The 19,058-nt window shown below is 45.6% G+C and overlaps 1 protein-coding gene across 2 annotated transcripts in view; it reads left to right on the top strand.

The window, feature by feature from the left end:
• Positions 1–14,492: 14,492 nt before the first annotated feature.
• Positions 14,493–19,058, top strand: part of LOC119181232 (uncharacterized) — a 77,134-nt gene continuing 72,568 nt past the window's right edge. Inside the window, exon 1 of one of the 2 annotated variants that reach the window (XM_075874834.1) lies at positions 14,493–14,971. Coding sequence is in view for 1 of the 2 variants with exons in the window: in XM_037432412.2 (XP_037288309.2) it covers positions 14,914–14,971 (58 nt within the window). In the remaining variant the exon portion in view is untranslated. The remainder of the gene's footprint in view (positions 14,972–19,058) is intronic. The other variant, XM_037432412.2, reaches the window with a different exon arrangement.

Here is a 19,058-nt window from a genome sequence, read left to right as displayed (position 1 = left end):
GAAAAAGATATGCGTCATCCTTTCTATTTACCATTAAACACTGGCACGACCGCGAACGACTGCATGGTAGTCTCTCTGAAGCCCGACGATGGGCTCCATCATCTGAACACATGTCCAACAGTTGACCTCTTTGTGCATTGTTCAAAAAACACTGTTGCTGCCGCTTTTCTTTGCCTTGAGTGACAAACGCAACAGCGTACAGCTTCGGATTGTAAATTATGAAAGGCCACTCCTACGCTACAATTCCTATGCTCAATGTAGCAGAGCCTTCTCCGCGTTCTCTGCTTCACATGCCATTGTCGCTTTTCGGGAAAAGCGCAGCTGACACCTTACGACCACAGAACACCTACATGCTACCATTTAGAGAAGGGAAACTGTACTTTTGACAGTGCAGCGATAATAAGGATAGCAGTGGGGTTGTAAACTAACTTATCTGACTTAGAGATGGCGCTGCTTAAACTATCATCATAATTGCGCTGGGGCAATAAGGCGGCTGCTTTGGTAGCAGGTGGTCACGGTGCATTCGCGCAGGTTTACGGGCGTTTATTTGCTACTGCTGCGCACAGCAGCTTAACATTACTATAAATATTTCCGCAATGTCACCAGGTGACCTAGAGGCCTCAACTGGGAAAAAACTCGCCAAGCAAGTAAACTTACATTGTTTATTGACAATCGTGAATGTAGCAGTATACATGTAAACAAGTAACACTGTCATTCACAGAGGTGAACAATACATACAAAAAAAGTAATAGCCATCTGTTTAATGATATTACCCGCTGATATTGTGCAACTTTGTTTTTGTTCAGTCAGACAACAATATGTACGCTCGGCGGCACTTGCACAGTACTTCATACAGGGCTGCTTGCTGTTTGCTGTTTTTCTCACCACACGTGCCTTTAAAAGGTGCATGTGGGCAACTGTGGGCACAGGTTAGCCAGATGAGGACAGAGGACGTTCTAGGACAACGAGAGACTTTTATATACACGAAGACGGGCAAAGGGATACACACAACATAAACTCACACATATATACAGGCGTTCACGGTTCTACGCGAAAGGGAGTTAATGTTCTTGTTCGTCCACTCACATTCTACTCTTCGGGCGTGAACGTTGTGCTTGACCTTGAGCTCTCTAGTAGTCGGGAGGCGGTGTGCCTTGTGCTTGCGGAGTTCGTACCGAGGCGGGGCCCGGTCTAGAAGATAACCGCCAGGGGCATCCCAGAACGGTGGTCAACGCCTGGGCTTGCCTGTACACCACCGAGAACAGCGTACCGCCGACTGCCGCGAACAGACCTGGGACAGCGTCTCGCTCCGAGACCAGAACAGCAGCTGGCCGTGACGAACGCCGCTTCAGAACAACGTGGGGGCGAGGTGGGGCGACGCCCAGTCCAGGACGCACCCGAGGAGTTCAATGCCGAGACGAGGCCCGGACACGGAGGGTCAGAACGAGCAGCCGGGGCATGGCCCGAACTTGTCCTTGCTCTCTGATGTCTGTGGTTATCCGAGCTGTCCCCGTGGCTCGGGAGCTTTTTCACGTGGTACGCGCACGAGCACGCGCATAGGCGCGCTCATAGTTTTACCGCTATCACCATCATGATAATTCCCGCGCACCTTGAAATACTAAATCGGCCCCGCACACCGATTTTCTACGTCAAAGCATGCCACACACTCTCCAGGGCAGCGTTTTTTTACCACAGTGCTGTAAGATTAGTCTAAGCCGCAGTGTGATATTTTGACAACACATTACTGAAAGCCGCACCATGTTGAATAAAAAAAAATGATCTCACGCTCTTGTGCTAGGTATCCCTGCATATAGCATTGCTCTCGATATTGTGTTTAGTATCTCTGTGTTCATGCCTACGTGTCCGATCTTTTTAGGACCTATTTCGACCAACTAGTTCAATTTCAAGTTGTGCTAAGCATGTGTATCCTGGAAAAAAACCATTTACAGGATCATGTTGAAAAGAAAACTTAGTTTGCGTTTCAAAAGAGGTAAAAAGGTTGCGGTGACAAACACTTCAATTGAGTAACACTCGGCAAATAATAAAATCCTTAGCCTGAATCAAACTTTTTAGCAAGTGAACATTGTTGTGATAGTTGTCACAGATGACAAGTTCAGAGAATGAGCTACCCTTGTCCTTGCTTACCCACTGTTTATAAGCTGTTACATGAGATAGTGGATGCCTGTGGCTGTTTTAAAAACCACTCATTTGTAAAAAAATTATGCACCTATGGACAGTGCTCACAATACACTGCACACGACATATACACATACAATAAGGACATATAGAACACTAGTACTACTAGACAGCTGGGAAGCGCTGGAAGTCATGGTAGTAATGTTGGAAAAATAGGCATTGAGTAATCATTGCAGTAAAATTTGTATAACGAAATTTTCTACGATAGTTATTCCTAAAGTATGGACCATTTTCTAATCTTTTATTACTTGCACGTCAGACTGAAGAGTTGTATGCACAGCATAATCTGTTATTTTTCCGCGAAAGCACTGAAATGGTTGTTCTGGCTCTGTAGCCATCTGCTTGTTCGGGACCACAGATGACAGTGTTGGCGAATACTGTTGCTCCTGCCTGTTGTGAACTGCCCACTATAATTACATTTTTGCATGCAAAAAAATCACTGGCTTATCCAATTTATGAGAAGTTGTGCCTAGTTGATGAACCAACTGTGAAGAGTGAAACAAGGGTCAGAACACGGTGTTCAGACTTCCGAAATGACTGCGCATATGTGTACGACAAAGAGTGGAGTACCACGCCAAGCATCTAGACCCATTAAACTGTTCAAGTGGACTGGATATTGCAATTAGATCGACGACAAACAGTTAGTGGTCTGTAAGACAAAGTTTGCCATGTTGGCCTCACTACGATTTGCACAGTTGTAGCTGATATGCCCAGATATCACAGAGTTTTGTTGAAGCTGGGTTCGAAAATGCTTACCAACCAACTTAATCACTGAAGGATGTTAAATGGATGTTAAATGGACAAACTTTTGGACTGCTACCGATAATAGAGTTATGATTTGTTTAAGCAAATTTTTGTACAGGTGACGACGCTTTATAGTGTATGCACTTGCAAAAAGAAGATAATCAGTGCAGTGGTACCACCACTCACCTTAAAAAAAACTGAAAAATATTCAACCAATTATAGCTTATTCCTGTGAGAAAATGATGGGTACCATTTTCCAAGTGAAAAAAGGCATTTTTAGTGTGATTTCATAAACTGTGGGCCACAATTACAGCTGATGTATACTGTGAAGTGTTCACCAGAATAAAAAGTACGAAAGAAGGAGACAATCCAGAACTGCTTTAGGCATGCCGGCTTCCGCATGCCTGGTGATGACAACCCAAATTCTTACAGCACTGAAGACACCGCAGGTGTTTCCGCCGAAGTTTGGAACGAGCTGGCAGAGTTCCCGGGTGCTATCGACGGATTGACATTCGACGAGTCCGTCAGTGCGGACGATGAATGTCCCCATTATGGGCCAATTACAGGATGAGGATTACATTACAGACGTCGTGCCTACCACGAGCCAAAGCGACAGCAATATGGAAATCCACAACGGCCCATTGCCTACATCCTCCGAAGTGATTAGTGCACTTGCGTTGGTCCGGCGCTATTGCTTGAATGTGGAAGGTTTCGGCCTCAGCTGCTCCGACTCGTTGGACAACATGGAGGCATGCGTGCTGTCGCAGGCAGCGAAGTCGTTGACACAGAAAAAAATCCGGGACTATTTTGTTCCACAGTAGGGCACGCAAGTAAGCCACCATATTAATAAAGTACTTTTCTTCTAGTTTGTTATGTGCCTTTGTGTCAAAACCTGTACCGCGCCTATATCGAACTAATAAACGTTTTTTAGCGAGTTCGATATACCCGGCTTCGACTGTACTGAGCACGATGATGTTTTGCGTGGCGTTTGGAGCGATCGAGTCGTCCTGCGTTACCTCCCTGATGATTTTGGCTGCCGCGGCGATAGCGTCACGTAGCACCGATATTCTCACGTTGTTAATTGCGAGTCCTCCGCGAGGCCTAACTACGACCCGGTGCTCGTCTTTCTTGGCGAATGTCGTCATTCTGGCCGCTTTCTTCATATCGGCGTTAACCCGAGCCACGTATTGAGCTTTCAAGTCTCTACGACGCTCCTCTTTGCTCTTAGCAATTAAAGCCGAGGCTAGCTTGCCTGGCTTACCTGCAGCCGGTGTTCCTTGCTGCGATGAGGTCTCCGTTTCTAGAGGCTTCTTCACCTGCACCAATCGGAACCGGTTCACAGCTGTGCACGCGAAGTTCATAAATTTTGCAGCGCGAGTTCAGTGGTGCAGGCACATTGCGACACCCGAAACGCATGACGATGTGCCGACAAGGCGCAGGACTTATTTCTGTTCGCTTAGGGTGCATCGTTCAGCTAACACTGACCGATGGAAAATCACACATGCATACAATTTATGGGGTGCAAACTTCTTGGCAAAACATACTGCGTTAGTAGAGACGGGTATGGCACCTACAGCTCAGCGCTGCGTCGTCTGCTCAGCTGCACGCGCGGCTGCACCAAGCTGGCACCAAGTCCGTTCGATTCGCCTGCACCACGTGAACCAGTTCACGAGGTGCTGCACCTTACCATTCGTTTCAGCGGTGCAGCATTGACGACCGCTGAACCTTGCCATTCGTTTCGAAAGGTGCAGCACCGGTTCACAATTTTCCTGCACCTCCTTTGCTGACGGTGCGGGCTTGGTGCAGGCGCGCGCGCAGCTGAGCAGACGACGCAGCACTTAGGCGTAGGTGGCTTAGGCGCCGTACCCGCCTCTACAAATGCGGTGTGTTTTGCCAAGATGTTTGCGCCTCATAAACTGTCCGCATGTGCGTTTCGCCATAGGTCGGTGTTTGCTGAATGGTGTAAATTAACCGAAAAGAAATAAGGCCAACACCTTGTCGGCTCATCGTCATTTGTTTCGGGTGTCGTGCTCTGCCTGCACCGCTGAACTCACGCTGCACAATTTTTGAACTTCGCGTGCACAGCCGTGAACCGGTTCCGACCGGTGCAGGTGAATCGAACGGACCTACCATCAGCGTAGGAGGTGCAGGAAAATCATGAACCAGCGCTGCACTACTTCTGCACCTTTCTAAACGAATGGCTGGGTTCAGAGGTCGCCAATGCTGCACCATTGAAACAAATGGCAAGGTGCAGCACCTCATGAACTGATTCATGCGGTGCAGGCACGGAGGAAGGAAAAAGGTGGGTGCAGTCAATTCTGACGGACCTCATAATACCTAGAGAGGAATCTGGCACTGCGATTGTGTACGCTCGTGGGAATGAAGTACAGGCTTCGGATTGGATCGCGTTAGCCAGTGAACTGTCTACAGATGTTTTTTTTTTTTTTTTTGAGTTTCAGTTTCGTTTTTTATGTGGAGTGGGTAATAAAGTGAGTGTAAAAGGATTGAAGCTGCACCTCTGGTGTTCAAAGAAGTTGAAAACTGCTAGACCTCTCGATTTACTGCAACAGAGAAGATACGGTGCTTCGCGGACGTGCTTACGTGCCGTTGGCTTTGTCCGCTGTCGGCGAGCGTCCTTGCTGGTTTGATTAGCTTAGTACCGGGTAGTTTTCTTGTCTCATATGATCTCTAGTGCCTTATCTGTCATTTAAAGCTGGATCAGCTTCTTTTTGTTGTTTTGCTTATTTGAAGGCGTACTGATGTCCAGGAATTCTTCTGGTCAAGACCGTTCCCCATGGACAGCCTCTCTGCGGCATGATGACCTTCCTCTTGACATGTTTCTCCGCAGTGGTGTCAGCAGCATTCCTGTCGCGCTAGTACCTTTGGGTGGTCACTTCATTAGGTTGAATAACCCCAAGGGGCCATTCAAGAACACCTTTACGCAGTATCCCCTAGCTACCAGACCATAACTGATGTGCGTCAGTTTGGTCGCGGTGGGGCAGTATGCAGATCGCCAGACCAGGAATGTATAAGAGGCCTTCTCAAATGTTCGTCCTTAGCATCGATTCCGGGGAGTGCGTTTGTTCTACCTCATCTGGTTTGCACAAAAGGTATCGTACGAGGTGTAGACGTGCATCTGAGCCCTGCTGAAACTCTAGAAAAGCTCTCTGTGGCAGGTGTAGTGGTAGTTTATTAATGCAATCGAGTTGCGGGCAACAAATGCGTCGCAACAGAGTCCGTGATTGCGACTTTTGCTGGCACCTCATGTCCTTCTGAGATTAAAGCGTGGCCCCTGGTGTTTCGAGTAGATGAATTGACTACTCAGATTGTCCAATTAGACAACAAGAAATGCAAGTTCTTGAGGTCATTGATAAAAGGAGATGCTCTAAAAAGGAGGCAATGGCTATTATTAAGGAAAAAGAGTATGGGTATGCTGGCGTTACTGCACGTCAAACGTTCACGGATAAGAGCATTGCTCAAGAAGTCGAGGTAGCTGTTAAAAAAGCTATGGCTAGGGTGATGGAACAGCTAGTTGTCAGCATCTCTGAATGTACTGCTCAAGTCGTAAGCAATAAAATTGCTAAGCTCATATCCCCGCAACCAAGCGGTTCTCTCGAGTCAAATTTAAACGCCCTCTTTTGAACCCTCAGTTGAACAGAGGGTCTCCACTGAAGCCAATCACACGTGTGAGCTCGCATCGCCACACCCAGTCGCCAAAACACTTTCACAAGCGCTGCATTTGTAAAAATCTTGTTACGAAATACAACACGAGTAGGGTGGCTAGAATATGAGGTGTGAAAAGCGGCCGCAGAAACCGGTCCCCAAGGCGCGCCGATGCCGCTTGGGGCGCTGCACGCACCGGCGCGGGTAGCCTTTCGCAGGCGATGTACGAATGAGCGCGCGCTGCTCGCCGCAGCGCGCTGCTCGCCGCAGAAAAACGAAGCAGTTTTAGCTGCCTATAGGCAGCTAAAACTCATCTGAGTTAATGTATACATTAACTCAGATGAGTCACGCATTAAGAGCGCCAAAATTTACCTATACCGCTAAGCGTGTGACTTGAGAATTGTTCCCAGCAGCATAAATTTAGCAGACACTTTTTCACAAAAACACAACTTTATTTCCACGCATGCCATTCATGCACTGCCACTAGAGTACGCATGGCTTTACTCTCCGCCCTTTCTTTTCGTCTTCCTTTTGGTTCATCCCTTTCAAAAAAAAGTGGACACGAGTGAGGCAATAAAATCGCACCACACTTTTCGTCAAAAAAGCAGCATGCTTTGCGCAACCAATTTGTTGCGTCTCGCCTATCCCCTTCATCATCTCAACGGCCGATTTGGCATGAAGACGTGATGTGCTCAAGAAGCGAGTGATTTTGTTCTCAAGGGATAATATCAGGTTATAGAAGGAATTCGACGGATACAAAAGTCCTCCGAGATCCCACAGCTTGCTTGCCTGGGCTGGGAGATTTCCTGGCACATTTTCTTTAGAAGCAAGGCAGGCGTTCTTGCAATCATCACAATTACTACGAAGTACACGCTTTCTTGCGACATAACCTGCGACATAATACACAAGGCGGGCGTCACTTCGCTCAACAGTGTATGACGCATGATCTACAGACACTTCTAGCACGTCAGATGAAAGTCTTTCGTTGTCTTCGTTGTGATCTTCCACCTCGTGCAGCATTTCTTCCAGAGAGAGAAGAGATTCCACCACTCCGTCAGCTACATTGCCACCCTTCGGACTCTTTGCCAGGCTATAGAAGCTGAGGCATCTATAAATAAACAATGCATATTTTACTCACAACAGCAGTCAAACATAATCAGATGCGTAACAAGTTTATACGACATGCAACATAAGGCGTAAAATTTGATAATAAAATACCTCGTGATAACAACAAACTGTGCAGGGGTTGGGTGATCATTGCCACCACCTGCCTGCCGCACGATTCCGAAACAGCGCTCAAGGCAGTCTTGGCTTAGGCGAGCCGTCATGAGATACTTGAAATGTACTTCCTCACACAGGTACTCCAGGAGGTGCTTCGTACTTTTCAACGTCACACGCAAACCCACTGCGGTACTTTTGCTTAGAAAGCCAAGTCCTCTTGCGTGAGCTTCCCACAAATCGAGGAACTTTAGTGCCTGGTCAAGCACAGCTTCCTTTCGGCTGTGAAGCCTGAAATAATGTTTATGTATGAAGCGTAGAAACTTTGTCTGGACTAATTATCGACAGGGTAAATATTTCACTCTTACCGTAAAGCTTCTGCTGGAAACCTGGATGTCATCACCTCGATTAGTTCCGCCATGAGACCAATAACGAGTCTTGTTGGCTCAACATTTGTGTATTGCTCCTCGATCTGATCTTTGTAAAAATCTAAGCACCGAGTCACTTGGGCACTGAAAACATGAAATGTTAAGTCCACACGCATTTTCTCGAATCCATTTGGAAAGATATGTGATCGAGTCAGCTTTGGTGCCACTTTCAAGGTGATGGCACTGCTGTCAAGTTTCCACATGGTTGACACATGATCCCAGTGGGCCTGTAAAATTTCCACATTGCATCAGGAACTGTTAAGGATTCAAATTAGCATTGAGAAGTACGCATTATGCATAAAAATTCCACAGAAATATTAGAGCCAACTTGCCCTTCCGTTGTGGGTGTTGAAGCCCTGCTTCATCATTGTGTTTCTCACGCACTTCATGAGGTGAGGGAAGTCCGATATAAAGTACAAAAATCGGTGTTTGTTGCACGGATGAACAACTCTGCACTGAATGTCATTGAGGGTGGCGCGTATCCCCAGGATGTTCCACATAGATCTGTTCCAGGGCGCACCATCACAGCAAATGTAATCCACGTAGAGGCCGGCTTGCTCACACAAAATTGTAGCTTCTACCAAAAGTTTTGTCAACAGCCTGGCTTTTACGTTCCCGCTGGATGAAAACACACCTGAAGAGAAATAGAGCATTACAAAACGCTTCGGCATATGTGCCTTAACAGTGCAAAAAATATATTACCAATGATTTGTGTCCATTTCCCCACAAATGGTTGGAACATTATGACAAGCCCATGGTCAGCTTTGCGGTGTCTTTCATTGGCATCGGTAAACTTGCCGAGGTCGACAAAGCCTTCAATATTGCTGGACGACTGCAAGTCCAGATGAGCAGAGAGTTTCATTTCATCCACTACTATGCCCCCATGCCTCTCCATTTCATCCATGTCTTTAACTTTTTTCTTCAGACAGCTCAGGAGTTTGGTATTAAACCCATAAGCAGCAGCGAATCCCTGTAGATAAAAACATTAGGAACCATCTCTATACTGCACACCATATGCAATCACATACCTTGATGTATTTTTGAAGGCAAGCACGGCTTGGCAGGACAAGAATTCTGTGTGCTCTAAGATGCTCATACAGTCGTGCACTTTTCATTCTGAGGATGATGCACTCAAGGAGCCATTCTTTATTGTAGTTATATCCGCGCAAGGACCTTCGTTTGGCAGCGTCAAAACAAGCCTGCACCGCAGCCCGTTGCTTTTTTGGAAGAAGTTTCAGCTGAAATAATTAAGAAGCTATTAGTAATGAATCTATAACAACTTAATGGGACAGTGTACCTTTTCCTCTAACACAGATGCAATGATTTGTGAAGTCTTTTCTCGCATCTTCTTCAGGGCATCCTGCAAGGTAAGCAGCTTCATTTTCTTTTTCTTCAACGTACGAACAGCCCATTTCAGTCGTTGTGCAGCTGTTCTTGCAAGTGGCCGCTTAGTCTTTTTTTTTTTTAGACGGAGCAGACGAGCCTTCAGAAGGTTTCTGCATTTTCTGCAGGCAGTACAACGTCCAGATGAGCCATCTGTAAAGTGTACCATAATCGGTGGATAAGTCTAACCAAAGCAGGGACAGGTATCTACAGGCTCAAATAAAATATTTTAGGCAGGGTTTGCGCAACTGCGATATCTCATAATACCTTGTAGCGAAATCGATGAGGAACCATCGCAAGAAAGGGAGAAGACACGATTTTGAGATAGCTTCGCCTTGCTTTCCAAATTCAGTGGTTGGAACTCTTCCATTGTCCCAATTCCTACGCAGGGTGTCAATGTGTCTGCATACTTGAGAAGATCCTGTGCTTGGCTCACTGTCTGACAGCCACTTTTTTTGAATAGGAACCCGTTCAGAAAGATGCTGCACTGAGCAGCTGCTCCTTCCTCAGCTTCAAACAACACTATCTTGTTGTGAATAACAGGAGGTGTTAAATCTCTGTCCAATTTAGCGGTCTGGTAGCATAATGCATTCGTTTGCTCGAACTTCTGCATCGACCACAACTCGCTAGGACGGTGAAGCATAGCACTTAAGGAATGCAGCTGTTCGGTCAACATGACGTTCTGTTCTGAAACGATCACGTCATGGTCAATCGCTGAGCCTTCTTCGACATTGTCGTGGTTCACACTAATTCTTTTACTCGAAACAGCACTTTCAGCCACGCTTTTCCGTCTCTTTCTCTCCTTGGGCAGAGCTTTCGTCAAGTATTTAGGCAAATTAGGAAAAATCGTCGGCACGGCGTCATTTGTTAAGGTCGGCACAGCGCGCGGCATGTATACATCTTCACCATTAATCCTATGTTTGAACGTACGCACGACAAATCTGTGAAAAAGAAAAGAGAAAAGGACAGCCAATTGGTTATGTTGCAATGCAGCATGTGACACGTGGAACGCAAGTAAGCAAAATTGGTCTCTTGCTCGGGTGTGCGAACACCGTGCCTTCTATTTTTTGTACATACCTTGGGTCGAAGTGCTTCTCGCACACTGCGGAGTTCTCGTCAAGCTGTTTGTCCGCTCTTGGAATAGCACGAATCCATTTGTCGAACAGCACACTACACGTGGGAGCTCGGAAAAGGGAAACTTTCTCTCCTGAAGAATTATAATATCCAGTGTTGCAGCCAGGCACAAAGCACCAACGTTGCGTCTTCTTTTTTGTCGTTGACATCTTCGGACATTTCAGAGAGACTCAACGCAATCACCGATCGACGACATACTTGTAAGACAGTGCGACTGCTAACGAAAAAAATTATGGCGCGACTGAAGCAAACCCAGCGAAGTGCGCCGCTCACTACCCGCGCCGCTGCCATCAGCGCCCCTAGCGGCATCGGCGCGCCGAAGGACCCTCTCCGCCAAGCGAAAGGCGCCCCGCTCATCACACCTCCCCATTCTAGCCACCCTAACACGAGAGGGGATAAGTTCTCCCCGTGTCACACTCTCTTCTACTTCCATGTAGATGGATGGATGAATGTGGCTGTACCCTTTAGATCGGGTGGCGGCTAACGCCACCTAGACATAATATTGAGTGAACTAATCACTACATTTATCTTTTTTTTTCTTTTCAATAGTAAAGTTGAGGACTGGTACTTTGCAATCAAGGGTTTAATTTCCACTCGTGCCTTGACATTAGCCACCAATGAGACAACCTTCTTCTAGTCAATTCTACCCGCTTAAAATCTATTTTGCCCTCCCTGTCCATAAACCCCAGTGCTTTGAAAAACTCTGTGCCATCATCCTGAACTATAGGGTGAACCCCTTTACAGAACATTATCAAATGTTCGGCAGTTTCTTCCTCCTCTCCAGATGCACTGAATACCGTGTCTACCCCTTCGTATTTGGCCCGATATGTCTTGGTTCGCAATACTCCCATCCTGGCCTCAAACAGTAGAGAACTACTCCGGGTATTATCATAGATTCTTTCCTTGGCAATTTCCTGCTTAAATGTTCAATAGATCTCAAGTGCGGACTTGTTAATCATGCCAATTCTCCACAAGCCAGTCTCCGTTTCCTTCACTTTCTTCTTAACCGATAGTTCTTTTTGGTTTGGCCGCCTGCTGTTTTCTAAGTATTTACCAGTCAATTTCCTGGTTCGCTTCCTCCATTTTGTATCGACATTCTTTATGTACAAGTAGCTGAAAACCTTCCTAGCCCAATGCTCCTCCCCCATTTCTCTCAATCGCTTCTCAAATTTTATCTTGCTGCTAGCTTCCCTGCCCTCAAATGATCTCCATCCCATATCACCTTGTACTCCCTGATTTGGTGTATTCCCGTGAGCTCCTAAAGCAAGCCTACCTATTCCACGTTGCTTAATTTCTAATCTTGCTTGAACTTCTGATCTCATGCACAAGACCGCACTGCCAAACGTCAGACCAGGAACCATGACCCCTTTCCATATTCCTCTCACAACGTCATACCTATTGTAATTCCACAGTGCCCTGTTTTTCATTACCGCTGCATTCCTGTTACCTTTAGTCGACACGTATATTTCGTGTTTCCTTAGGTACTCAGCCCCATTGTTTATCCATACGCCCAGATATTTGTATTTATCTGTTATCTCTAGCGTGACCTCCTGTGTTCTAAGCTCACTACCTTCATTGTCATTAAAAATCATGACTGCTGATTTTTCCTTACTGAATCTGAAATCTAACCTATCTCCCTCATTACCGCAGATGTCCACCAATCTCTGCAAATGTTCCTTGTTGTCGGCCATTAGCACTATATCATCTGCGTACATCAATGCTGGTAGTGCCTGTTCAATGAGTTTTCCTTGTTTGACGAAAGAGAGGTTGAAGCCCAGTCCACTATCCTCTAATTTGGCCTCTAATCCTTGTAGGTACATGATGAATAACAAGGGTGACAGGGGGCACCCCTGCCTAAGCCCCCGTTTTACCTCTGCAGGCTTAGATACCTGTTTTTCCCACTTTATAACACCTTGTTACCTTTATAGACACCCTCTAAAAGATTAGTGACTACATGTTCCACGCCTAGTGTGTCCAGTATTCCCCACAGTTCCTCTTGAACCACGCTATCGTACGTCCCTTGATATTCAAAAATGCTAGCCACAGGGGCCTGAGTTCATTTTTTGCTATTTAAATGCACTGCGTCAGTGAGAACAGATTGTCTTCCAACCTCCTGTGTTTCCGAAACCCATTCTGCAGTTCCCCCAGCACCCCCTCATCTTCTATCCATGCCTGCAGTCTTTCCTTTATAATCTGCATCGCCAGCCTGTAGACCACTGATGTCACTGTTATGGGATGGTGGTTGTTTATGTCAGCTTTGTCCCCCTTTCCTTTATAGATCATGCTCATCCTGCTAAGTTTCCATCCATCGGGAAGTTCACCATCGATTATTATTTTGCTCACTGCCTCTCTCAAAGCCTGCTTAGACTTCGGACCTAATGTCTTTATCAGCCTAATTGGAATGCCATCTGGGCCTGTTGATGTACTACTAGGAACCCTTTTCTCAGCCCTTTCCCACTCTCGTTGTGAAAATAGAGCCATTGCACCACTTGATTCGTCCTTGTTTATTGTGGTGCATAAAGTACTTCTTTGTTGAAATTTTTCTGTCACCCTTGTTCTTATATATTCAATAGCTTCGTCCCCTTCTAGCCTGGCACCTTGGGCTGTAGTTACGAAACTCTGCTCTAGGCTCGTCTCATTTCTTAGGGAGTTTAGATGGTTCCAAAATTTCGCAGCTGCCTTTCTATCTTTTTTATGTACTTCTGCCAGCCACTGAGCTCCCTTTCTTCTAATCTTTCATTGATCAGAAGGGATGCAGCCCTTCTACAGCTTAGAAAGTTTTCCCATTTTCTTTCAACATCATCTGTCGGTTCACCCCGCTGCTTAGCATGTCTGTGTTCCCTAGAGGCTTCCTGACGTTTTGCTATGGCTCTCTTAACTTCCTCATTCCACCAACTTTTGGGTTTGTGTCTTCTTTTCCGGGGTGACTTGTTACGCGTCTTAGCAAGCTCTAGCTCAACGAGTCTAATTAGATTCGTGTATGTCCACACTGTCTTACTATCCTCCGTGGTTACTTTCTCAATTTGTTTAGTGGCTATTTCAATTTGCCTTTCTGAATAAAAATTTTCCTGTAGTTGCTCATCTTGTCTCCTTCCCACTTTCACTGCTCTTCCAAAACTTAGCTTGATACGTTTGTGATCACTACCCAGACTTCTGGAGCCACCTTCATCTATGTGCATTCCCCTGAGCTTATCATACATCCTATGTGACATCAGTGCATAATCTATCGTCGACTGCAGCCTTCCTACCTCCCATGTTATTTGCCCTTCACACTTCTCGGTACTGTTGTAAATGATGAAATCAAGTTTTTCACACATATCGATGATCATTTTGCCTGTCGGGTCGGTACACCCATCTATATCTTCTATGTGCGTATTCATATCTCGTAGTATAATCATCTCGCGCTCTCTTCCTAATTCCTGAATGTCTTTTGATATACACTCTACCATTGCCTGGTTTTCCTCTCTGGCCTTTGCTCCCGTCCACAAGTACACGAAACCAAGGAGTGTCATTTGACCTGCCACTTTCCCTTTTAGCCATAAATGTTCCTTGCACTCCTGCTTGACCCTTTGCCAGTCTGTACTTTTATGAATGAATGCCCCAATACCACCCTCCTTTCTGCTGCCTTCTGTTCTATTACAATATTCCCACGCGTAGTCCGGATTGTTAGGAGGTTGTTCCATGTCCAAACTGGTACGGACAAACTGGTAGGTGTTCTGTGACATCACCACAGAACACCTACCACATCAAGTTCTAGTACACTCTAACATCACTCTATGACGGACATGCGTTTTTGAAGAACGCGGCAACTGGCTCCGCGGTGCGCGCGTTTTCGGGGGCGGAGCCGTCCGCGCTGTGGACTTGGAGAGGGGGGAGAGCAATAATGTTACTAGATCGTTGGGGGAAAGAGCCACAACAATCGAGACGAGGTAACGGCGGCCATGGCGGTGAACGGCTGATTGATGCAGCCAAGCGGCCCGAGCTGCTGCACTGCCGATAATGGTGCGCCACGGTGGGTGTCGTCGATAAGCTCATGGAGGGTTCGGTCGGCCATTCGTCGTCGGGTCGGCGATAGTGAGCTATGGCGCTGCTACGGTGGCGGTGCTGACGAACCACGTCCCCGCCGTCATCGACCTGCCGCAGCAGCATGGCTACAGCCGGGTGTGCCCCCCCACTTCTGCTGCTGCTACTGCTGGTTCTCACCGGTGGGTTTTTTGTTGCTTGCATGCGAGCTGACATTTTAGTATGGTTGTAAATACTACTTTGTACACCTTGGTAATCCCTTGAACTGCACTCACAATCGCGTACGCACAGACTTGGCTGACCATTATAAAAATTGTGGTTGTCAGCCGATCTCATAAGTGTGCGGTCCTGGGGCGCGATAACGAGCAACGTGAACGCTAGGTTAGCGAAGCCTTCCTCATTCGACAGAACGATGCTTATTGTGTTATCGTGCTCTCAATTTCGTTTCACGGCTGTGAATAATTAAGATACCTGCGATCTACTTGTGACGAGTTGATAATGTTTGCTCTATATATGGCTATCATCACATGTGTATTTCTGCGTATGTTTCGTAGTTCTGTGAAAATACCTGTTTCATGTATATTGCGAATGTTCCGTAACAAACCTTGGTTCAGCGCTGTGACTTCGTCTTGTTGGCGCTGTTTTATTCTTCACTCACTTTGCACCAACCTGCCCGATCAAGCACACTGCACTTGAAGAAACACACCACCCAGCGATTGTTTCGAGATATAGTTACGCTAAGTGCTTACAATCTCACAAGTGACCAACTTCTAGAATAACAAGTTTTATTGATCAGTCATTCACTGTTTTCAAGTGCATGTAGGCACCAAGATGCTAGGAGTGGAATCCAACGTCATAAACACCGTTTGAGCTACTCTCAAAACAGTGTTTTGTTGCTCATATGATTATGAATGCAAATAAGTGCAGCCAACTGGAAAGGACAGAAGTGAGGACATTTTTTGTCAGTGCTGAAATGCTTGAGGCCTGTGCATTTAGATTTAGGTGTGTGATAACGAACTCCAGGTAATCAAAATTTCTGGAGCGTTTTACTGTGGTGTCTCATAAACCCCAATAATTTAATGTTATAACATAACATACTGTAAGCATAATTAGGTTTGTCCACATGATGGTTTCTTATAACGTCATTGTGTTCCACACATGGCTGTTGCAAGTGTGCAACTATAATTCATGACGATGTCTTGGCGGGCTAGTTGGTGTGAATTCATAGTGATTATTTTTTAGACCGAAATGACTCCACATGAAAGAAGACGGGACTCTCAGCTGACATAATTTATTGCGTCACTCCACTTTTTATACTGACCAGCACCTGAAGGTCGCACGTAGTGTACACCACGCGCAGTAGTCAGTGCAACTTGAACATCCCAGCGCACTCATGATAGTACATTCAGATGAGAAAATGCATTGCCAAACAAGGATAAGGATGGAATATTACTAACGCACTCTGAATCCAATGAGCATAGGTTGGCAAAAATATAGGAACTCATGCAGACTCGCTCAATAAATAGGTTTTGCTGTAAGAGCTCACTTGGACTCGCACTCACGGAAATTGTTCACAGTTGGACTCACTCGGACTCGCACCCAAATATTACTTACTTGGAGTCGCTGAGACTCTCGGCTCGATCCGAGCCTGAACCAGTCGACTCGTGAGTTTGCCTGCCAAAGACTGAATGAAAAAAGCTTCTGATGATTCCCAGGCAGCGGTTTCAAAGCTTTCTTTGAAATGGTGGTCAGCTTTTAAAACGTTGCAGTTTTTTATTTTTCTTACACATATGCCTGCACAGCATCGACAGTTTTTGGGGAGCAGAGAACACTACTGGAATCGTGTACCTGGTGACCAAATTGTTAAGATTGTGAGCCACTCTGTGGCAATAGCTACAGTCTGCTTCTGTGTTTCACTCTTGCACTTCTGGTGCTTAACTCTGATTGATTGATTGATTGATATGTGGGGTTTAACGTCCCAAAACCACTATATGATTATGAGAGACGCCGTAGTGGAGGGCTCCGGAAATTTAGACCACCTGGGGTTCTTTAACGTGCACCCAAATCTGAGCACACGGGCCTACAACATTTCCGCCTCCATCGAAAATGCAGCCGCCGCAGCCGGGATTCGAACCCGCGCCCTGCGGGTCAGCAGCCGAGTACCTTAGCCACTAGACCACCGCGGCGGGGCTGCTTAACTCCTAGGTTTAGCTTAAAAACTGATGGGACCCCACTCATGGGCAACACGAGCCACAACCTATTTAACTGTGCATTAAAGCTCTTGCTTGCAGTGTGATTGCAGGACTTCGCTAAGGAAGATTTTAGACACGTCATAGCAATTGCACATTTCTCAATCATGGAATGAACACACTTGTACTGCAAAAATCCCTTACGCGCACGTGACGAATACATTCAGCAGGCGTGACTTGCCTGTAAGCATAGCTGTATACCTAGAAACTGCGGTTTACCATCCCTTGTGTGCTTGTGATTGAAATTCAAACCTTTGTCATTGTCACTGAACATGCTTAAAATATCAGCTACAGAGCCTTCTTGGTTTGTTTTATCACAACAAGAAAATCCTCTATATATCTAAAATTCTGGTCATGGTAAACACTCTTAAGAACACAGTAAATGGAAGATAAGAAGATATTACACAGAGCAGGCACCACATGTGAACCAACGCGGGTGCCATTTTTTTTTTTTAATGAATAACTTGTAGTCGAACGAGATAAATGTTGCACTTGAGTAAAACTCAACAATAGATCAGAACTTTCTTTGAGGATATCCCAGTAGCATTGTGAAAATCTAACTTGACATTTTTTTCTGATGCAGGTCTTGTCACACGACGAAATAGCTCATAGAGGGGTATCGAGTTACATAAATCTGCCAGGCATACAGAAAAAATATTCACTACTGAATGGTTTCCTTCAGAAAGGGAGCAACATCAAAAGAATTCGTTACAGCAAAAGCTGTTATGAGATTATAACGAAGGTCTATTTTGGTGCCATAATTGTCTGCTGCCACCAGTGTACATAACCACTATTCTGCGAAGTAAAAAAACTAAGTAAATAAAAACACCAAGGACACAATCGGTTTCGAACCCGGGTCTCCTGCATGCCAGCCCAGTATTCTACCACTGAGCCACGCCGGTGCTTGAAACTGTTTCCAACTGGCCTTAGGCAGGCTGCATGTCGAGAAAGGAATCACGGTAATTAAGCATGAGCACCAGGCAAATCCATGTGCTACCAATCATCCCCATGGTGGCTAAATGATCACACCACCAGAGTTCCCTCTAGTCAATTTTAGGAATTTTTATGGTTTAAGCCTTTTAGTCACGGTGTGTACAAATGTACATGCCAACTTCACGTACCACGTGTTGCATCAAATGGCTTGAAACTTAGTGTGCGCATTCTTACAGGCCTCCTGAATGGACAGTCATTTAACTTCATTACGCTGCGTATTGCTAAATACACTACCGTGTTCGATGATTGTTCAACGTGGCCCCGTCGTAGTAGTCTAGTGGCTAGGTACTCGACTGCTGACACGCAGGTCGTGGGATCGAATCTGGGCTGCATTTTTGATGGAGGCAAAAATGCTGTAGGCCCTTGTGCTTAGATTTGGGGGCACATTAAAGAAGCTCAGGTGGTCTGAATTTTCGGAGCCCTCCACTACTAAGTCTCTCATAATCATATAGTGGTTTTGGGATGTTAAACCCCTCATATCAATCAATTGTTTGACGTGGCACCTTCAAGGTCTACCGTGAAACCTAGCTTTTTACTTTATTCGAAAGAAATACAACCAAAGAACAAATTGTGCATGCATTTCGAACCTAATTGTGGATTATTTTAATGCGAGTACTGTAGCTGACTTGTGGCAGAATTATTAGGTAGTTACACACTCCTCAACTGTAATTACTAAAACTAACATGAAAAAATGTTTTCCTTGATTTTCTTACTTGTAATGTTATACAAAGTGCCTTGGAAATATGCCACGCCAATGTGACACATTTCTGACAGCGAATCATAATTCGTGACTGAAGGGGTTATACCACTTCAGGGGGCTTTTTTTGATTATTAAGGCATTGCAATGTGAAATACACCTTCTAATAATATTGTACCTGTGATTGATATTTGTTTTTGCCTCTGGTTAATTAATCCAGCCAATATTGGTTACAAATTGTTAGTGCAAAGCTACACATGGACCAAAACGGGACATGCAAGTTCTTCTTATAGTGAAAAAGAAAGATGTTGATACCATAGGCTCAACTAT

Source organism: Rhipicephalus microplus, chromosome 10, assembly GCF_043290135.1.
Source record: "Rhipicephalus microplus isolate Deutch F79 chromosome 10, USDA_Rmic, whole genome shotgun sequence".
Classification (NCBI taxonomy): Eukaryota; Metazoa; Arthropoda; class Arachnida; order Ixodida; family Ixodidae; genus Rhipicephalus; species Rhipicephalus microplus.
The sequence above is the reverse complement of the archived record's forward strand: the minus strand, read 5'-3'. Positions and strand labels throughout refer to the sequence as shown.